This window comes from Monodelphis domestica, chromosome 1 (genome assembly GCF_027887165.1).
Source record: "Monodelphis domestica isolate mMonDom1 chromosome 1, mMonDom1.pri, whole genome shotgun sequence".
NCBI classification, from domain to species: Eukaryota; Metazoa; Chordata; class Mammalia; order Didelphimorphia; family Didelphidae; genus Monodelphis; species Monodelphis domestica.
In genome coordinates, this window is record NC_077227.1 from 459,933,690 (window position 1) to 459,947,361 (window position 13,672).

General features: G+C 38.0%; 1 protein-coding gene across 9 annotated transcripts in view; it reads left to right on the forward strand.

Annotated features, from left to right (window-relative positions):
* FKBP15 (FKBP prolyl isomerase family member 15) overlaps window positions 1-13,672 on the forward strand; it is a 76,535-nt gene that overhangs the window by 5,435 nt on the left and 57,428 nt on the right. For 8 of the 9 annotated variants that reach the window (XR_001622713.2, XR_008915330.1, XM_056812433.1 and 5 more), the window contains exons 2-6: window positions 5,260-5,375; window positions 8,247-8,337; window positions 10,431-10,500; window positions 12,339-12,413; window positions 12,742-12,840. Coding sequence is in view for 7 of the 9 variants with exons in the window: in XM_016422860.2 (XP_016278346.1) it covers window positions 5,260-5,375; window positions 8,247-8,337; window positions 10,431-10,500; window positions 12,339-12,413; window positions 12,742-12,840 (451 nt within the window). In the remaining 2 variants the exon portion in view is untranslated. Of the gene's footprint in view, window positions 1-5,259; window positions 5,376-8,246; window positions 8,338-10,430; window positions 10,501-12,338; window positions 12,414-12,741; window positions 12,841-13,672 lie in introns of those variants that run through there. The other variant, XM_016422864.2, reaches the window with a different exon arrangement.

Here is a 13,672-nt window from a genome sequence, read left to right on the forward strand (position 1 = left end):
ACAAGGACTACCAGGGAAGACCCCCTCAGAGTGGTTTTACAGGGAAGGCCTGCACCACGAGAGAAGGGACCACAGACCACATGGGCAGGCAGGCTAACAAACTTCGGAGGCTGGGAAGAATCAGCCTGAGGCAAAAACATCAAAACCTCACCCAGATTCCTGAATAAAAAGGAAAGGGAAAACCACCAAAGGGATGGCTCAGAGTGCCCAAGATCAACTGTCCAAGAGGAAAGGGAAAAAAGTGACTATGGAAAACTTTTACAGAGGGAAAACACAGGCTACAGATGAAAAAGAGGATGAAATGCAAACAAAATCAAAACACGCCCCCTAAAATGGAAATTATCCACAAGCTCTGGAAGAACTAAAAATGGAGCTTATCCAATAGATGGAAACCTTCTGGCTAGAAAAATGGGAACAAATTCAGAAAGAGGTCTTCAGCCTGACAGACAAAAATTCACAATTGGAGAAACAGCTGGAAGCCTCAAACAGAAGGGCAGACCAAACTGAAAAGCAAAACCAGTCCTTAAAGATCAGAATTAAGCAACCTGGAAGACAGTGATCTTGCAAAACAGCAAGAATTAATAAAGCAAAGTAAAAAAATTAATGAATTAGAAGAAAACATAAAATATCTCACTGACACAAGGTGACGGGCCAGGAAAACAGAGGAAGGAGAGACAATTTGACAATCATTGGTCTACCTGAAAGCCAGAGATTAACAAAAACCTCTATGCCATACTACAAGAAATCATTGAAGAGAATTGCCCTGATGTTCTCAAACAAGGGCAAAATAGAAATCGAAAGAGTTCATAGAACACCATCTATACTAAATCCCCAAAAGATAACGCCCAGGAATGTAATCGCCAAATTCAAGAGCTCCAAGCTAAGGAGGAAATATTACCAGAAGCTAGGAAGAGAAACGTCAGATACAGAGGTGTGTCAATAAGGATCACACAAGACCTGGCAGCAAACACGCTAAGAGACCTTAAAGCCTGGAACACGATATTCAGAAAGGCAAGGGAACTGGGTCTTCAACCAAGAATCAGCTACCCATCAAAACTGACTATATACTTCCAGGGGAAAGTATGGGCATTTGTCAAAATAGAAGATTTCCAAATATTCATAAAGAAAAGACCAGAACTCAGTGGAAAGTTTAACATCCAAACACAAAGAGCAAGAGAAACATGAAAAGATAAATATGAAAAAAAGGGAAAAGGAGAAAAGTGCTTTTTTTTCTTCTTTTATTCAAACTCTCTTCTATAAGGGCCACAATTAGATCAAATTATATATACTAACATATGGGGGAAATGTTATGTGCAACTTTCAAAAATTGTATGCATTAATAGAGTAATCAGAAGAATCAGTCATAGGGAAAGATTAGGGCATAAAAATGATTTGGAGTGGGAGAAAAAAAGAAAGAAAAAGGAAGAGGGGAATCAATGATGGTACTAAGATATACTTGAAGAAATATAAATAAATTAAATAGAACAATCTTTGTCACACAAAGATACACACGGGAAGGGGAGGGGAAGAATTATAAGAAGGAGAGGAAAAGAGTGCTAATTGATATTACTTAAACCTTACTCTCAGTGAAACCAACTCTGAGAGAGAAGAGCATCTAGATCCATCAGGATCTTGAATTCTATCTTATCCAACAGGGTAAGGGAGAAGGGAAATCCAAGGGGGGGAGGGGGGAGGAAACACAAAAAGGGAGGGAAGGAGAGGGGGGAGGGGAAGGGAACAAAAAGTGAGGGGCTAGAAAGGGAAGTATAACAAGGGAGGGGACTAGGGGGACTGATTTAAAATAAACCACGGGTTTAAAAGGTAATAGCAAAAGAAGAAAGGTCAAGATTAGGGGAGGATATCAAAATGCTGGGGAATTCACAAATGACAATCATAACATTGAATGTGAATGGGATGAACTCACCCATAAAACGTAGACAAATAGCAGAATGGATTAGAATCCAAAACCCTACCATATGTTGTCTTCATGAAACACACATGAGGCGGGTAGAAACTCACAAGGTCAGAATTAAAGGTTGGAGTAAGACCTATTGGGCCTCAACTGACAGAAAGAAGGCAGAAGTAGCAATCATGATATCTGACAAAGCCAAAGAAAAAATAGACTTGATTAAAAGGGATAGGGGAGGTAAATACATCCTGATAAAAGGGAGTATAGACAACAAAGAAATATCACTAATCAATATGTATGCACCAAATGGTATAGCACCCAAATTTCTAATGGAGAAACTAGGAGAATTGAAGGAGGAAATAGATAGTAAAACTATACTAGTGGTAGATCTGAACCAACTACTATCAAATTTAGATAAATCAAAAAAAATAAATTAAAAGAGGGGTAAAAGGTGAATGAAATCTTAGAAAAATTAGAGTTGATAGATATATGGAGAAAAATAAATAGGGACAAAAAGGAATACACCTTCTTTTCAGCAGCACATGGCACATTCATAAAGATTGACCATACACTAGGTCATAAAAACATGGCATACAAATGTAGAAAAGCAGAAATAATTAATGCAACCTTTTCAGATCACAAGGGAATAAAAATAATGATCAGTAAAAAAAAAGTAAAATAAGTGAGCAGGAAGAGCCTAGTGAAAAGGGAAATTTATCTGTGGTATTTGTCTGGGGGTAGGGAGAAGGGTGAACCAGGAACCGAAAGTAGAGTGTTCTAGAACTGGCCAAAGACATTTTTATCTTTTCTCTCTTTGTCTGGACTATCTTGCTCTTGGATGTATACTGTAATGCTGGCCCTCTTTATTGTAGGATCTCAGACCTATTTAATCTTTTTAATTGTTTTCTTCTACTATAATTTTTAAGACTGAAAATAGGAGGAATTAGGTTAGGAAAGAAAGTAAAGTCAAAATCATCAACTCAAAGTTGCCTACTTTGCTACTATAGTGAGATTTTGAATGAATTGTAAGAGGATAAGCCCATGGAAATCATCAACACATTCTGTATAATAATATTAAAATCAAGGAAGATATAGTAAGGAAGTCCCATCCCATTCAAAATGCCTACAAAATGGGGGGAGGGAGAGGGAAAGGTGCGGAGCTAAAATGGCCATAGAGAAGCAGGAACTTTTGAAATCTCCTTTTAACCAGTCACTACAAAGCGTCTCAAAAGGGCAAAAATAAAAATCAGATGAGTAAACCGCGTCTCCCAAGGGGTGCAACCTTAAAGGTAAGGTAGACGGTGTTTGGGGATTTCCATGCTATAAGGGGGAGAAACTATACTTATTAAAGTGTTAGCTGATTGCCCACCACCACCACCTACCGCACCAGATTCAGAATGAGGACCAACCAATTTCTAAATTCTCCCGGTCTGGCTGTGACTTACCTCTGAGGGAAGTGCAAGGCCTTGGCAGTGAGACTTGAGACCCAAGGCTGAAGAGCATGGAGCTTGGGCAGAAGAGTGCAGAGCTTGGACAGAAGTGAGACTGACCACAGCTGCGGCAGCTGGGCCTGGAAAAATAGCCTCAGGGCAAACTGCTTTAAGATATGCTAAAAAGAACTGCCTGCCCCGCTAGATACTACCAAGGCAAAGTCCTATGAGATAGAAGCTAAGAAAGCAATGTCCACCACAAGTAGCAAAAGAAATAAATTGCAACAGAAAAAGCTTTTGACTCTGGATAATTTCTATGGAGAAAAAGAGCAAAATACAGAAGCAACAGCAGAGAGTGACAAGCAAACACATCCAAACACTTCCCCCCAAAAATGGAAATTAGTCACAAGTTCTTGAGAAACTCAAAAAGGAGTTCAGGAACCAAGAAAGACAGATAGAAGGAAAATGGGAAGAAAAGTGGGGAAAAGAAAGGAAAGTTATTAAAAAAGAAAATAACAGCTCAAAAGACAAAATTGCCCACATGGAAAAAGAGGCAAAGAAATCAAATAAAAAGCAAATTGGATACTAGAATTGACCTTCTGGAAGCCAAGAAAAGCAGATAAACTAAGCAAAAAAAGAAAATCAAAAGACCATAGCTGAAAATCACTCTTTAAAGATTAGAATTGGGCAAGTAGAAGCTAATGATCTCATGAGACAGCAAGAATAAATAAAGCAAAATCAAAAGAATAACAAAATAGAAGGAAACATGAAATATCTCATTGAAAGGACAACTGACCTAGAAAACAGATCCAAGAGAGACAATTGGAGAATTATTGGTATACCTGAAAGTTAATAATATGATAAGTATGATCAAATGTGCAGATTAGAGCACTGGACCTGGAGCCAGGTTCTGGTTGGAGTCCTAGTGTGTGCAGCTTTGACTGAGTCACTTGATTTTATCCAGCCTTGCTTTCTATATCTCTAAGATGGAAATTATATTGCTTAACCTCTCCAGGTTGTCAGGAGTATTGAATGAGCTAATGTGTATGAAGTGCTTTTTTTAATAGATGGGAAGTCTATAACTGTGAGCAAGTACTGCATATTATAGGCTACCATCTATCTGACAGGTTAGGGGAACACTTGTCTCTAGAAAGAAATTGTTTCATTTGAAGGTTAGATTAAATGATCACCTCTAAGGTCCTTCCCAAACTGAGACTTACTATTGAAAGATATGTATGTTCTAATACAAAGGCATATCCATATAAGTCATCCCCAACTAAACCGACTTTGGGGCAGTTAGGTGGATTAATGGAAAGAGAGCCAGGTTTAAATCTGCCCCCAGACATTTCCTAACTGTGTGACCTTTGGCAAATCTCTTAACACCCATTGCCTAGACTTTACTGCCCTTCTACCTTGGAACCAATACACAGTATTGATTCTAAGATGGAAGGTGAGCTTTTTTGTTTGTTTGTTTGTTTAAAGAAGGACCTTAGCCACTGCAGTGACTATATTCTCTACCAAAAAACAAAAACAAACAAAAAACTTTTGAAAAGCATTTGTAAAAGTGCGTATCTTATCCTGAAATTGAGATTTTTAGAAAATCTAGAAAAGGTAAATCAGTGTTGTATTTATTGATCACTGAGCCCAGCTCTCAGCTTAAATGGCAGCGAAAACAGGCCTGTACAGGGGAAGTGACTAGGCCACAGTCATAAAAAAAGCTTGGGGCCATCAGAGAGGAAAGCTTTTAAAGCCTATTATCAACAGGCTAATCTTGATGAAGGGAGCTTTTATGGTTTACTCTAGTGGAGTGATGTATGCCAAATGGCATTGGAGAAGGCCTGAACTTGAGTTGCTTCCATAAATGTTCAACTCTGGTTTATGTGAAGTAGCATGCATAAACTCTTCCTTTTCTTTTGACAGGGCTAAATTAGCTTCTCTCTTTGGACTGGATCAAGTGGTCTCAGGCCATGGAAATGAATTCTTCCAATATACAGCTCCAAAGCAGCCTAAGAAAGGCCAAATAATGACTGCAGCTGGTAAGTTTGGTGCCAACACTCAGTAGCTATGAGTCCTGTTAGGGGCAGGTGAATGTGTGAACTACATGCACATCTTCCTTCACAACCCTATCTACCATGTTACTTTTTTGGTTGGACCTTTGATTTAATCAGTACAGGGATTTCCCAGTGAACTCCTTCTACAAAATAGATTATCAGTTACTTAAAGGACTGTCTGTGGCACTGGGAAATTAAGTTACTTGTCCAGGGTGACCAAGCCATCATGTATTAAAGGTGAAACTTGAACCTGGGTCTTCTGGAGTCTGGGGCCAGCTCTCTTTCCCTGTGCCACACTGCCCCTTATCATATTACTTTAAATTAGTTTCTTCGGTTTCTTTGTGAGTATGGTACTATTCATTTTCTTGAAATTGAGGAATGCCAAGGCAGGAAGATGGAGGTGAATGAGTAGGGTAGGGCACATTTTTATTGAATTCTGAGAGAGTGAAGGGAAATGCTGACTCTAAATTCTTAGAAGAGGCATCAGGGCACTTCTGCCCCTTCCCTCCTTAGGAGAAGACCAATAAATTTTTGAAGGGGTTCTTCAGTCACCTTGAAGATTTACTAGGTAAGAAATTTAAGATTTGTCATAAGACATCAGATATTTTTGATATGTTAGTTTAGCCAAACATTCTTTTTTCTTCTTCAGAATAGGGGAAGGGATACATTGGGAAATGTAAGTGAAGTAAAAACAAACAGCAATAAAAATATATTTTTTAAAAAGTCTTATCAAAAGATCCTTTTCCACTGTGTGTGGGATACAAGCCCACTGACCTAAAATGTAGAAAAAAACCCAGAGATTACAAAGCAAAGCCAATTTATTACTTTTACCAGCAGAGGGCATTAGCTACGGAGATGTAACTGTTGGGAGGCACCTGCTGAGCTTAAGGCAGATGTTTAAGTTTAGTTTCAAGGTGGCATTTTCCTCGTGCACTGGAGGGACTCGCAGTCTAACAACCAATCAATCAATCCTCTCCTTCATGCCTGTGATCATTTCCCTAAATCCAATCCTTACCCTCTTTAATACTTGTGAACACCCCTCAAAATCCAATCAGCCATATACATACCTCTAGCCAAGTTGCAGAGTAGATTTGGCAAGGTGGGCCTGATTCTATAGGTTACCTGATACATATAGAAGAGTTGCCTTAGGTTTCATGATACATACACAATCAGGGGTTTCAAACACAAACATGACCTAAAAGAAGAAAAGAGGGGGCAGCTGGGTAGCTCAGTGGATTGAGAGCCAGAGCTGGAGACAGGAAGTCCTGGTTTCAAGTGTGGCCTCAGATATTTCCTGTCTGACCCTGGGCAAGTCACTTAACCCCCATTGCCTAGCCCTTACCACTCTTCTGCCTTGGAGCCAATACACAGTATTGATTCCAAGATGGAAGGTAAGGGTTTAAAAAAAAAAAGAAGAAAAGAGAGAAGGGGGTGTGTGTTTGTGGTTGGGGACTTTCTGCCTATTCTAGCTGGGACACCCAGCATAAGTCCCCTTCAACTGGCATACATGTCACCTTTGACTCAAGTACCACAAGTTGGCAACCCCTGGCCTCTAGGACTGTTGTCCCAGCTCAGACCTAGCAGGGATTTGAGAGACCTTTTGCCATTTTACTTTCACTTTCTTTCCTCAGCTTCAAAGGCTCATTTGAGGTAGGTGAGTGAGGAGAAGCAAAGAAGAAAATCAATATATGATAATTTTTAAGTTGTTATGACATTTAACTTGAAAAGTATCAATGCAATCTATGTTTTATAACCATATGCAAATAAAGTGCCAAAGCAATAGGCACTTTTTTTCTGGGGAATATCTGTTACAGGTTCCTGGTGAAAGAAGAAACCTGGTAAAATACTGTGCTGATAATAAAATGGAGGAGCTTAAGTCTTATGACAATAGGATTTTGACATGTGTTTCCCCTTAGAAGGCATGTACATATCTCCATTTCCTCTTCCTCATCTTTTGTTCTCCTTTGTCTCTTTTCCTCTAGTGGAGGTAAAGGGCTTGAGTGGGAATCCCATTTTACTGAAAACACTGACTTGATTGTGAGAAAATGGGACTAATTTGGCTAGCAGCCTTTTAAATCAATCATGATAATCTTAAGTCAAGCATCTGCAAAACCCTCTTTAACAGGGAGATAGTTTTCTATGTACATGGGCTGATGTTGGCCCTAGACAAAATGTCCAAGTAAATGAGGATTGTTTCTGGTGTCCCATTTTCTAATCTGGCTCTCAACTTCTAACTCACGCCCCTCTTGCCATTCAACTAAGACCCAGACTGGGGAACCCCTCCCCCAGACTTCCTTCTTAGAAATGGTTCAAATGCCAGAATTGACCCCTCCCTTGTCATACCTCTGTCATACTGGCCATTAACTGCTCTTATCAGTTAGCTGAATTTAGGGTTAATCAGATTGTTTTTAAAGCAGTTCACATTAGAGTATGAAAATAGGCTTTACTTTTAGAGAAAAATGGGAGTATCTTTAAAAATGTATTAACCCAGATATACACAATTCTCAAAATGCTTTGGGAATGAAGAGGAGGGAAAGGGTGTTGGTGTAGCTGGCTCACCCCCAGTTGAAGGAGTGAGTCAGGGAGAGAGAAAAAGAGAGAGAACAGAAATACAAAAGCAAATGAGAATTGACATGTAGTCTTTTATTATGTACCTTTTCTAATGACTCTTGTCTGTTCTATCCACCTGGTTGTAAAGATTAAGCGAGATTACATATATGACAAATGCTTGGAAAAATCTATAACAGGATGTAAGTATGAGCGTGAGACATAAGTCTGAGATTTCTTTTAGGGCATAATATGTCTCATAAGTATGAAATGAATGACAGATTTCATTTCCCAATTTCTTCTCTCTAGCAAATCAGCCAACACAGAAAATGCCTCCATCTGCAGCCTCTGTTGGATCTCCCACAGTACTAGCTGCCACAGCAGTCCATGCATACCGATTGTGAGTAGCTAATAACTCAAGTGGTGAAGGATCAAAAATACTTGGGTTTATTCAGAATTAGTTTCTCAGTTTCTTTACCTATAAAATGAGAGGACTGGATTAAATGATTTAAAAATATTTTATTGTTACTTTCTGTGTTTAGGCCAGCCATTTCCTTTCATTGTCTATCCTCATCTGTTTTGAACCCTTTCTTATAAAAAGATATTTAAGTAAAGCCATCTGATACAGCGGCCATGTCTGATAGTGGGTCTATATAATCTGCAGCTAGGGGTATGCTGGTAGGTATTTAAAAGGCATGGGTATTTGTATATCGTTTTCTTAAGTTTAGACATATTCATTGTACATGGTAAATCTAGTTTATCTGGTTTGTAACTTGCTGATTTTCAATGTATAAAAGCTCAGATTGAAAATTTAACAATCCCCTGTTAGTACCTGCCTCTTGAGAGGAGGAGGGTGCATTTATCAGCTCTTTGGGCCCCTAGATGATCTCTTTAAGCGCTAATATTTCATTGTAATGCATGCCTCAGAGCTAAAGTTCTGTGTTTGTTATATACTAGGTTCATTTGTTAGGCTTTTCACAAAATCTCTTTTTGGCTTATGCCTTCACCCTGTGTTTCCTCAGGGAACTTTGGAATTGGGTTTGTGTTCTAGGTTTTCTCAACAAAAGAAAAAAGCCTCTTTGTCCTGACATAAGTTTTTGGGCTAGTAAACTGTCAAGTAAAGGAGAAGCTTTATTTCACCTGACCAAAAAAAAATGGAAAAGTCTTATACCTAAGACCTCAAACAATCAAAATATGTCTTCCCTCTCCAGGGAATCCTGTCAGACTAGGGTTTAATATACTTCTCTAGACTTGTACTCTTTTTTTTTTTTTAATCTGTACCTTCCATCTTGGAATCAATACTATGTGTTGGTCCTAAGGCAGAAGAGCAGTAAAGGCTAGGCAATGGAGTTTAAGTGACTTACCCAAGGCCACAGAGCTAGGAAGTGTCTGAGGTCATATAGACTTGCAATCTCAGGGTAATCCCTGAGGTTGAGCCCCACTTTTCAAGGGAAAGCATTTAGATTTCCCAGACATAGTTAATCTGCTTTTCAGTGGTTCAGTGGTCTCTACTGAAAGGGAAAAGCAATCAGTGTTGTTAGAGGACCAACCTCTTACCCCAGAGCTGCATTGTCCACATTATTCTCTGTATCAGTGAGTCAGTTTAGATGGTGCAGTGCTGGTCTAGGAGTCAAGAAGACTTCAAATCCAGTTTCAGATACTGGCTAGCTGTTTGACCCTAGGCAAGTCATTTTACCTTTGTCTCCATTTCCTCAATGGTCAGATGGGGTTGATAATAATAGCATTTATTTCATTGGTTTGTTATAAGCATCAAATGATATAATACTTATAAAGTACCTAGCACAGTCCCTTACACATAGTAGGAGCTTAATAAATACTTGTTCCCTACCACTCTCCTTTACTTCATGACTTTGCCACTGCTCTTCCAGTGATTCTAGCTCCCAGCTTGATAATAGGAATTCCAGGAGCGCAACACTATTGCTTATGATTGTAGTCATATGATTCCTTTGTCAAAACAAAGCCTTCCTCTCTATAATGGAGTCTAAATGTTCATTGTCTCTGACTTCACGTTCACATTCTCCCTCCTGTTTGTCTTGTTAGAGCACATACAGTACCATAATCCCTACGTAGAGATTAAAAATTTTTTTCAGTTGTCACATACCTTTCTGATGTCTGACTAATTAGGTTCTTTTTTGGGTAGCTCTTACTACTACTAAGTTATTTTTGTTATTTTCAAAATGTTTTATTGATGCGTTTTTTTACATTTTGTTTATTACACACACCCTGTCCAGTGAAAAACAATTAAACAACAGATGCCTGCTACAGTAACTACTACATCAGACAGGTATATAAGATTTCTCTTTAGTTGTTCTCTGCCCCTCTGCTGTGAATAGGGTCCTTTCCTAGTTTTCCACTTAAAAACTTGACTTCCTTTTAGTGATTGAAATATCTACATTGTTCCAGTCATCAATCATATTTTATCTGCTTATTTATTCTGTATCAATTTTACTATGTAATTTTTCTATTTCTTAGCACAAATGGTCAGTATGTAAAGCAAGGAAAATTTGGTGCTGCAGTCCTGGGGAACCACACTGCCAAAGAGGTGAGGAGGGACTTGATTCTATATACATACACTTAGACTCTTCCCAGAGTCTTAGTGCAGATTTCAGTGATTCAAACTTATGTGTACATGTGTACATATATATGTATATATGTGTGTACATACATACACACATACACACATATAAGTTTATTGTTCAAGCATGTAAGCATGCACACATGTATTAAGTAATATGTCTGTTGTGTGCATGGGTATACATGTGTGCATGTGGATGAATACACAATATGGAAGTCTGTGCCTAGGTCAACAGGATACTTATAGTGGTGCTATTTGTAATTTTATCTTGCCTTTCTGCTAATGTTGTTACCCAAGTATGTGCTGAGTAAGTTCTTGAGCATGGAGTTTTCCTTTCAGGAAATAGAATCTCTTTAAATTAAAACTGCTGAGGTGACAGTTATCATTTGAGCTTGCCCAGGGCATTTATTGGTCTCATGATGAGGATGGTTATTTACCCTGCTGGTGATTGTGAGTCTAGATCATAGTAAATAATGATTTTCCATTTATTCTTGTGAATAAGCTATTTTTGTGCTTGACCTTTTATTATTTGACTCTTTCATAAGAATTTAGATTTTAAAAATAAGCTAGTTAGAAGGAATATTTCCTTTTCTGCTTGGTTCTTCAGCAGTATTTATTGTTGTAGGTAGAGAGCATTTTTAGTAAGTAAGCCCTGTAGGGTCACAAAGTCCTAATGGCAGAAGGGAGACATCTAGGGTCTTCCATTAAGTACTTTTTACTTCAGTGTCATCCTTTTCGGCCATTCTATCCTAACAATAAGACTGTTACTTGAAAATTCATCTTTGGAATTGCCTTCAGAGCCTGTACCATTTTTTTTTAAACAAATCTTTTTTTTTTTTAAATAACATGAGTGAGTTCCCAGAATATTCTTTGGAATTTGTACCACGTTTCCAACCCATTCATTAGCCTGTGCCACTGGGTGACAGATGACATCTTCAGATTTCTTGATATTCTTGTTTTTGTTTTTTTTTTACTTTTGTGGTCATTAGGTCAGGGCACCTAAATTTCATATGGATTCATTATATTTTCTTTCAAGAATTAACTCATCCATGGAAGTTAGGTGGCACATTGGATAGAGTGCCAAAGCTTGGGGTTAAGAAAACATAGGCTCAGATCTGGTGTAAGACGTTTCCTAGCTGTGTGACCCTGGAAAAATTGCCTAGCCCTTGCTCTTCTGTCTTAGAGTTGTTACTGAAACAGAAAGTAAAAGTTTTTTTAAAATTAACTCATCTTTTTGAGCTTGAGAAATGACATAAATAATGCCTCATCTCATATGTGTTCTTTGGATAGATTTTTTACCCAAAAAGTTTCTAATTTCAAGAAATGAGCCATTCTCTTTAATAGCAACCTCAGTGGGTAAGTAAGCATTCCCAGACATCATCTTGTATTGAAAGCCCCTGGGGTGATGTCTTTGATCATATTTTGTGTGTGACTACAGATTGTACAAATGGTTCTTTTTCCCATCACTTGTCATCCTGGAACTTTTTTCTTCTTTCCATGTGGATTATGTCACTCTGGAAGGCATTAATTCAGTTGTATTACTTTAAAATTAACTTTCTTTACATGAGAATATAACACATAATAGAAAGTAAGGTGTTCAGTTTTATAGAGAGATATGAAACAATATATTGAGACCAAAATTGGAAGGAAAAATGGAGAAAGAGGGGATATTTCTTAGGGCAAATCTAGGAAGCAATTTAAGGACTTTGGAGACTTTATAACTACTAATCTCTGGCAATGTGGATTTTCTGTTCATTTTTTGCTTTTTCTTCTTGCTCTTATATTCCATTTTTGGTGAACTCCAGTACAGGATTCTCATTTACTTAAGTCAACAACAGCCAGTCACTGCTGCCAGGATTCATCCAAATTTTGAACTGACGGTAAGAGACATTATGAATCTCTGTAGTGTACACTGATCATTATATGCCTTGGAAACTAAGGAAGCCTAGATGCAGGATATAAAATTATGCTAGTGCTATGGCTATATCCCAATACTTATATTTTGATCCTCCTTGTAACCACCAGAACCTTTCAAAAGGTGGCTGTGAAATAGAGAAAAGACTTGAGAATTCAGAGAGGGGCTGCTTCCTTACTTCTCCTCTGAGTTCCTCTTCATCATGCCTATATAATGTTAAACATTGAGATTTGTCATCTGTGACTTATGAACTGCAGATGCTTTAGTAATTCAAGTATTTCTTTTTCCCATAGGTACAGCCCAACAACTATAGCACCTTTTATGATGACCAGAGACAAAATTGGTCCATGATGTTTGAGTCAGAAAAGGCTGCAGTGGACTTCAATAAACAGGTAGTTTGTTGTGTAAGATTTAAATTAATGTCCAATAACTCCAAGTATTATGTTTTATAAAGTTTATGAATAATCCCCTAAGGTAGAAGAAGTAAAAAATAGAAGTACAAAATTTAAGTATGACTACGTGAGTAAACTTCCCTACCAAGCTTTCCCCCTAGCCTCCACAGCTGCATTCCAGAAAGAAGAATGTGAGGGAGGAGCTACACAAAACTTATATCTTCCCTATGTTAGTACATTAGCATAAATATGTAAATGGGATGCTGGGAAAGAGTCCTGGGGAGAACATTCTAATTACACAGTTGAAAATATTTAATGATGTGTAACCATAAAGCAATGAGGCTGATTTTCTCTAAACTATCTCTGGTAGCTATTCCCAAAGAAGAATTAAGAAATGTTTTCAGCAATTAACAGCATCAGTTAAAATGTAGAACAGATGATCTTATTTTTAAAAGTTATCTTGACTTGATAAAACTTTTAGGGCATACATAAGTACAAGAAGTACTGTTTAGGGAGAGATAAGTGACTCATTGAATAGAGGTGCTTGCCTAGAGATGAAAAGACCTGAATTCAAATGTTTGGCCTCAGACACTTCCTATCTGTGCCCTGGATAAGTCACTTAATCCCAGTTGCCCAAACCTTACCATTCTTCTGCCATGGAACCAATACTCACTATAGATTCTAATCAGAAGCTAAGAGTTTTAAGGGGGGAAAAAGAAGGAATAGGAAGAAATATTCTTTAGTTAAAACAGCTTCAATTAACAGTTTAATTCAGTTCAGTAATCAGTGGAACACCAGTTACCCTGTGCCAGGCACTGTGAATATAAAGACA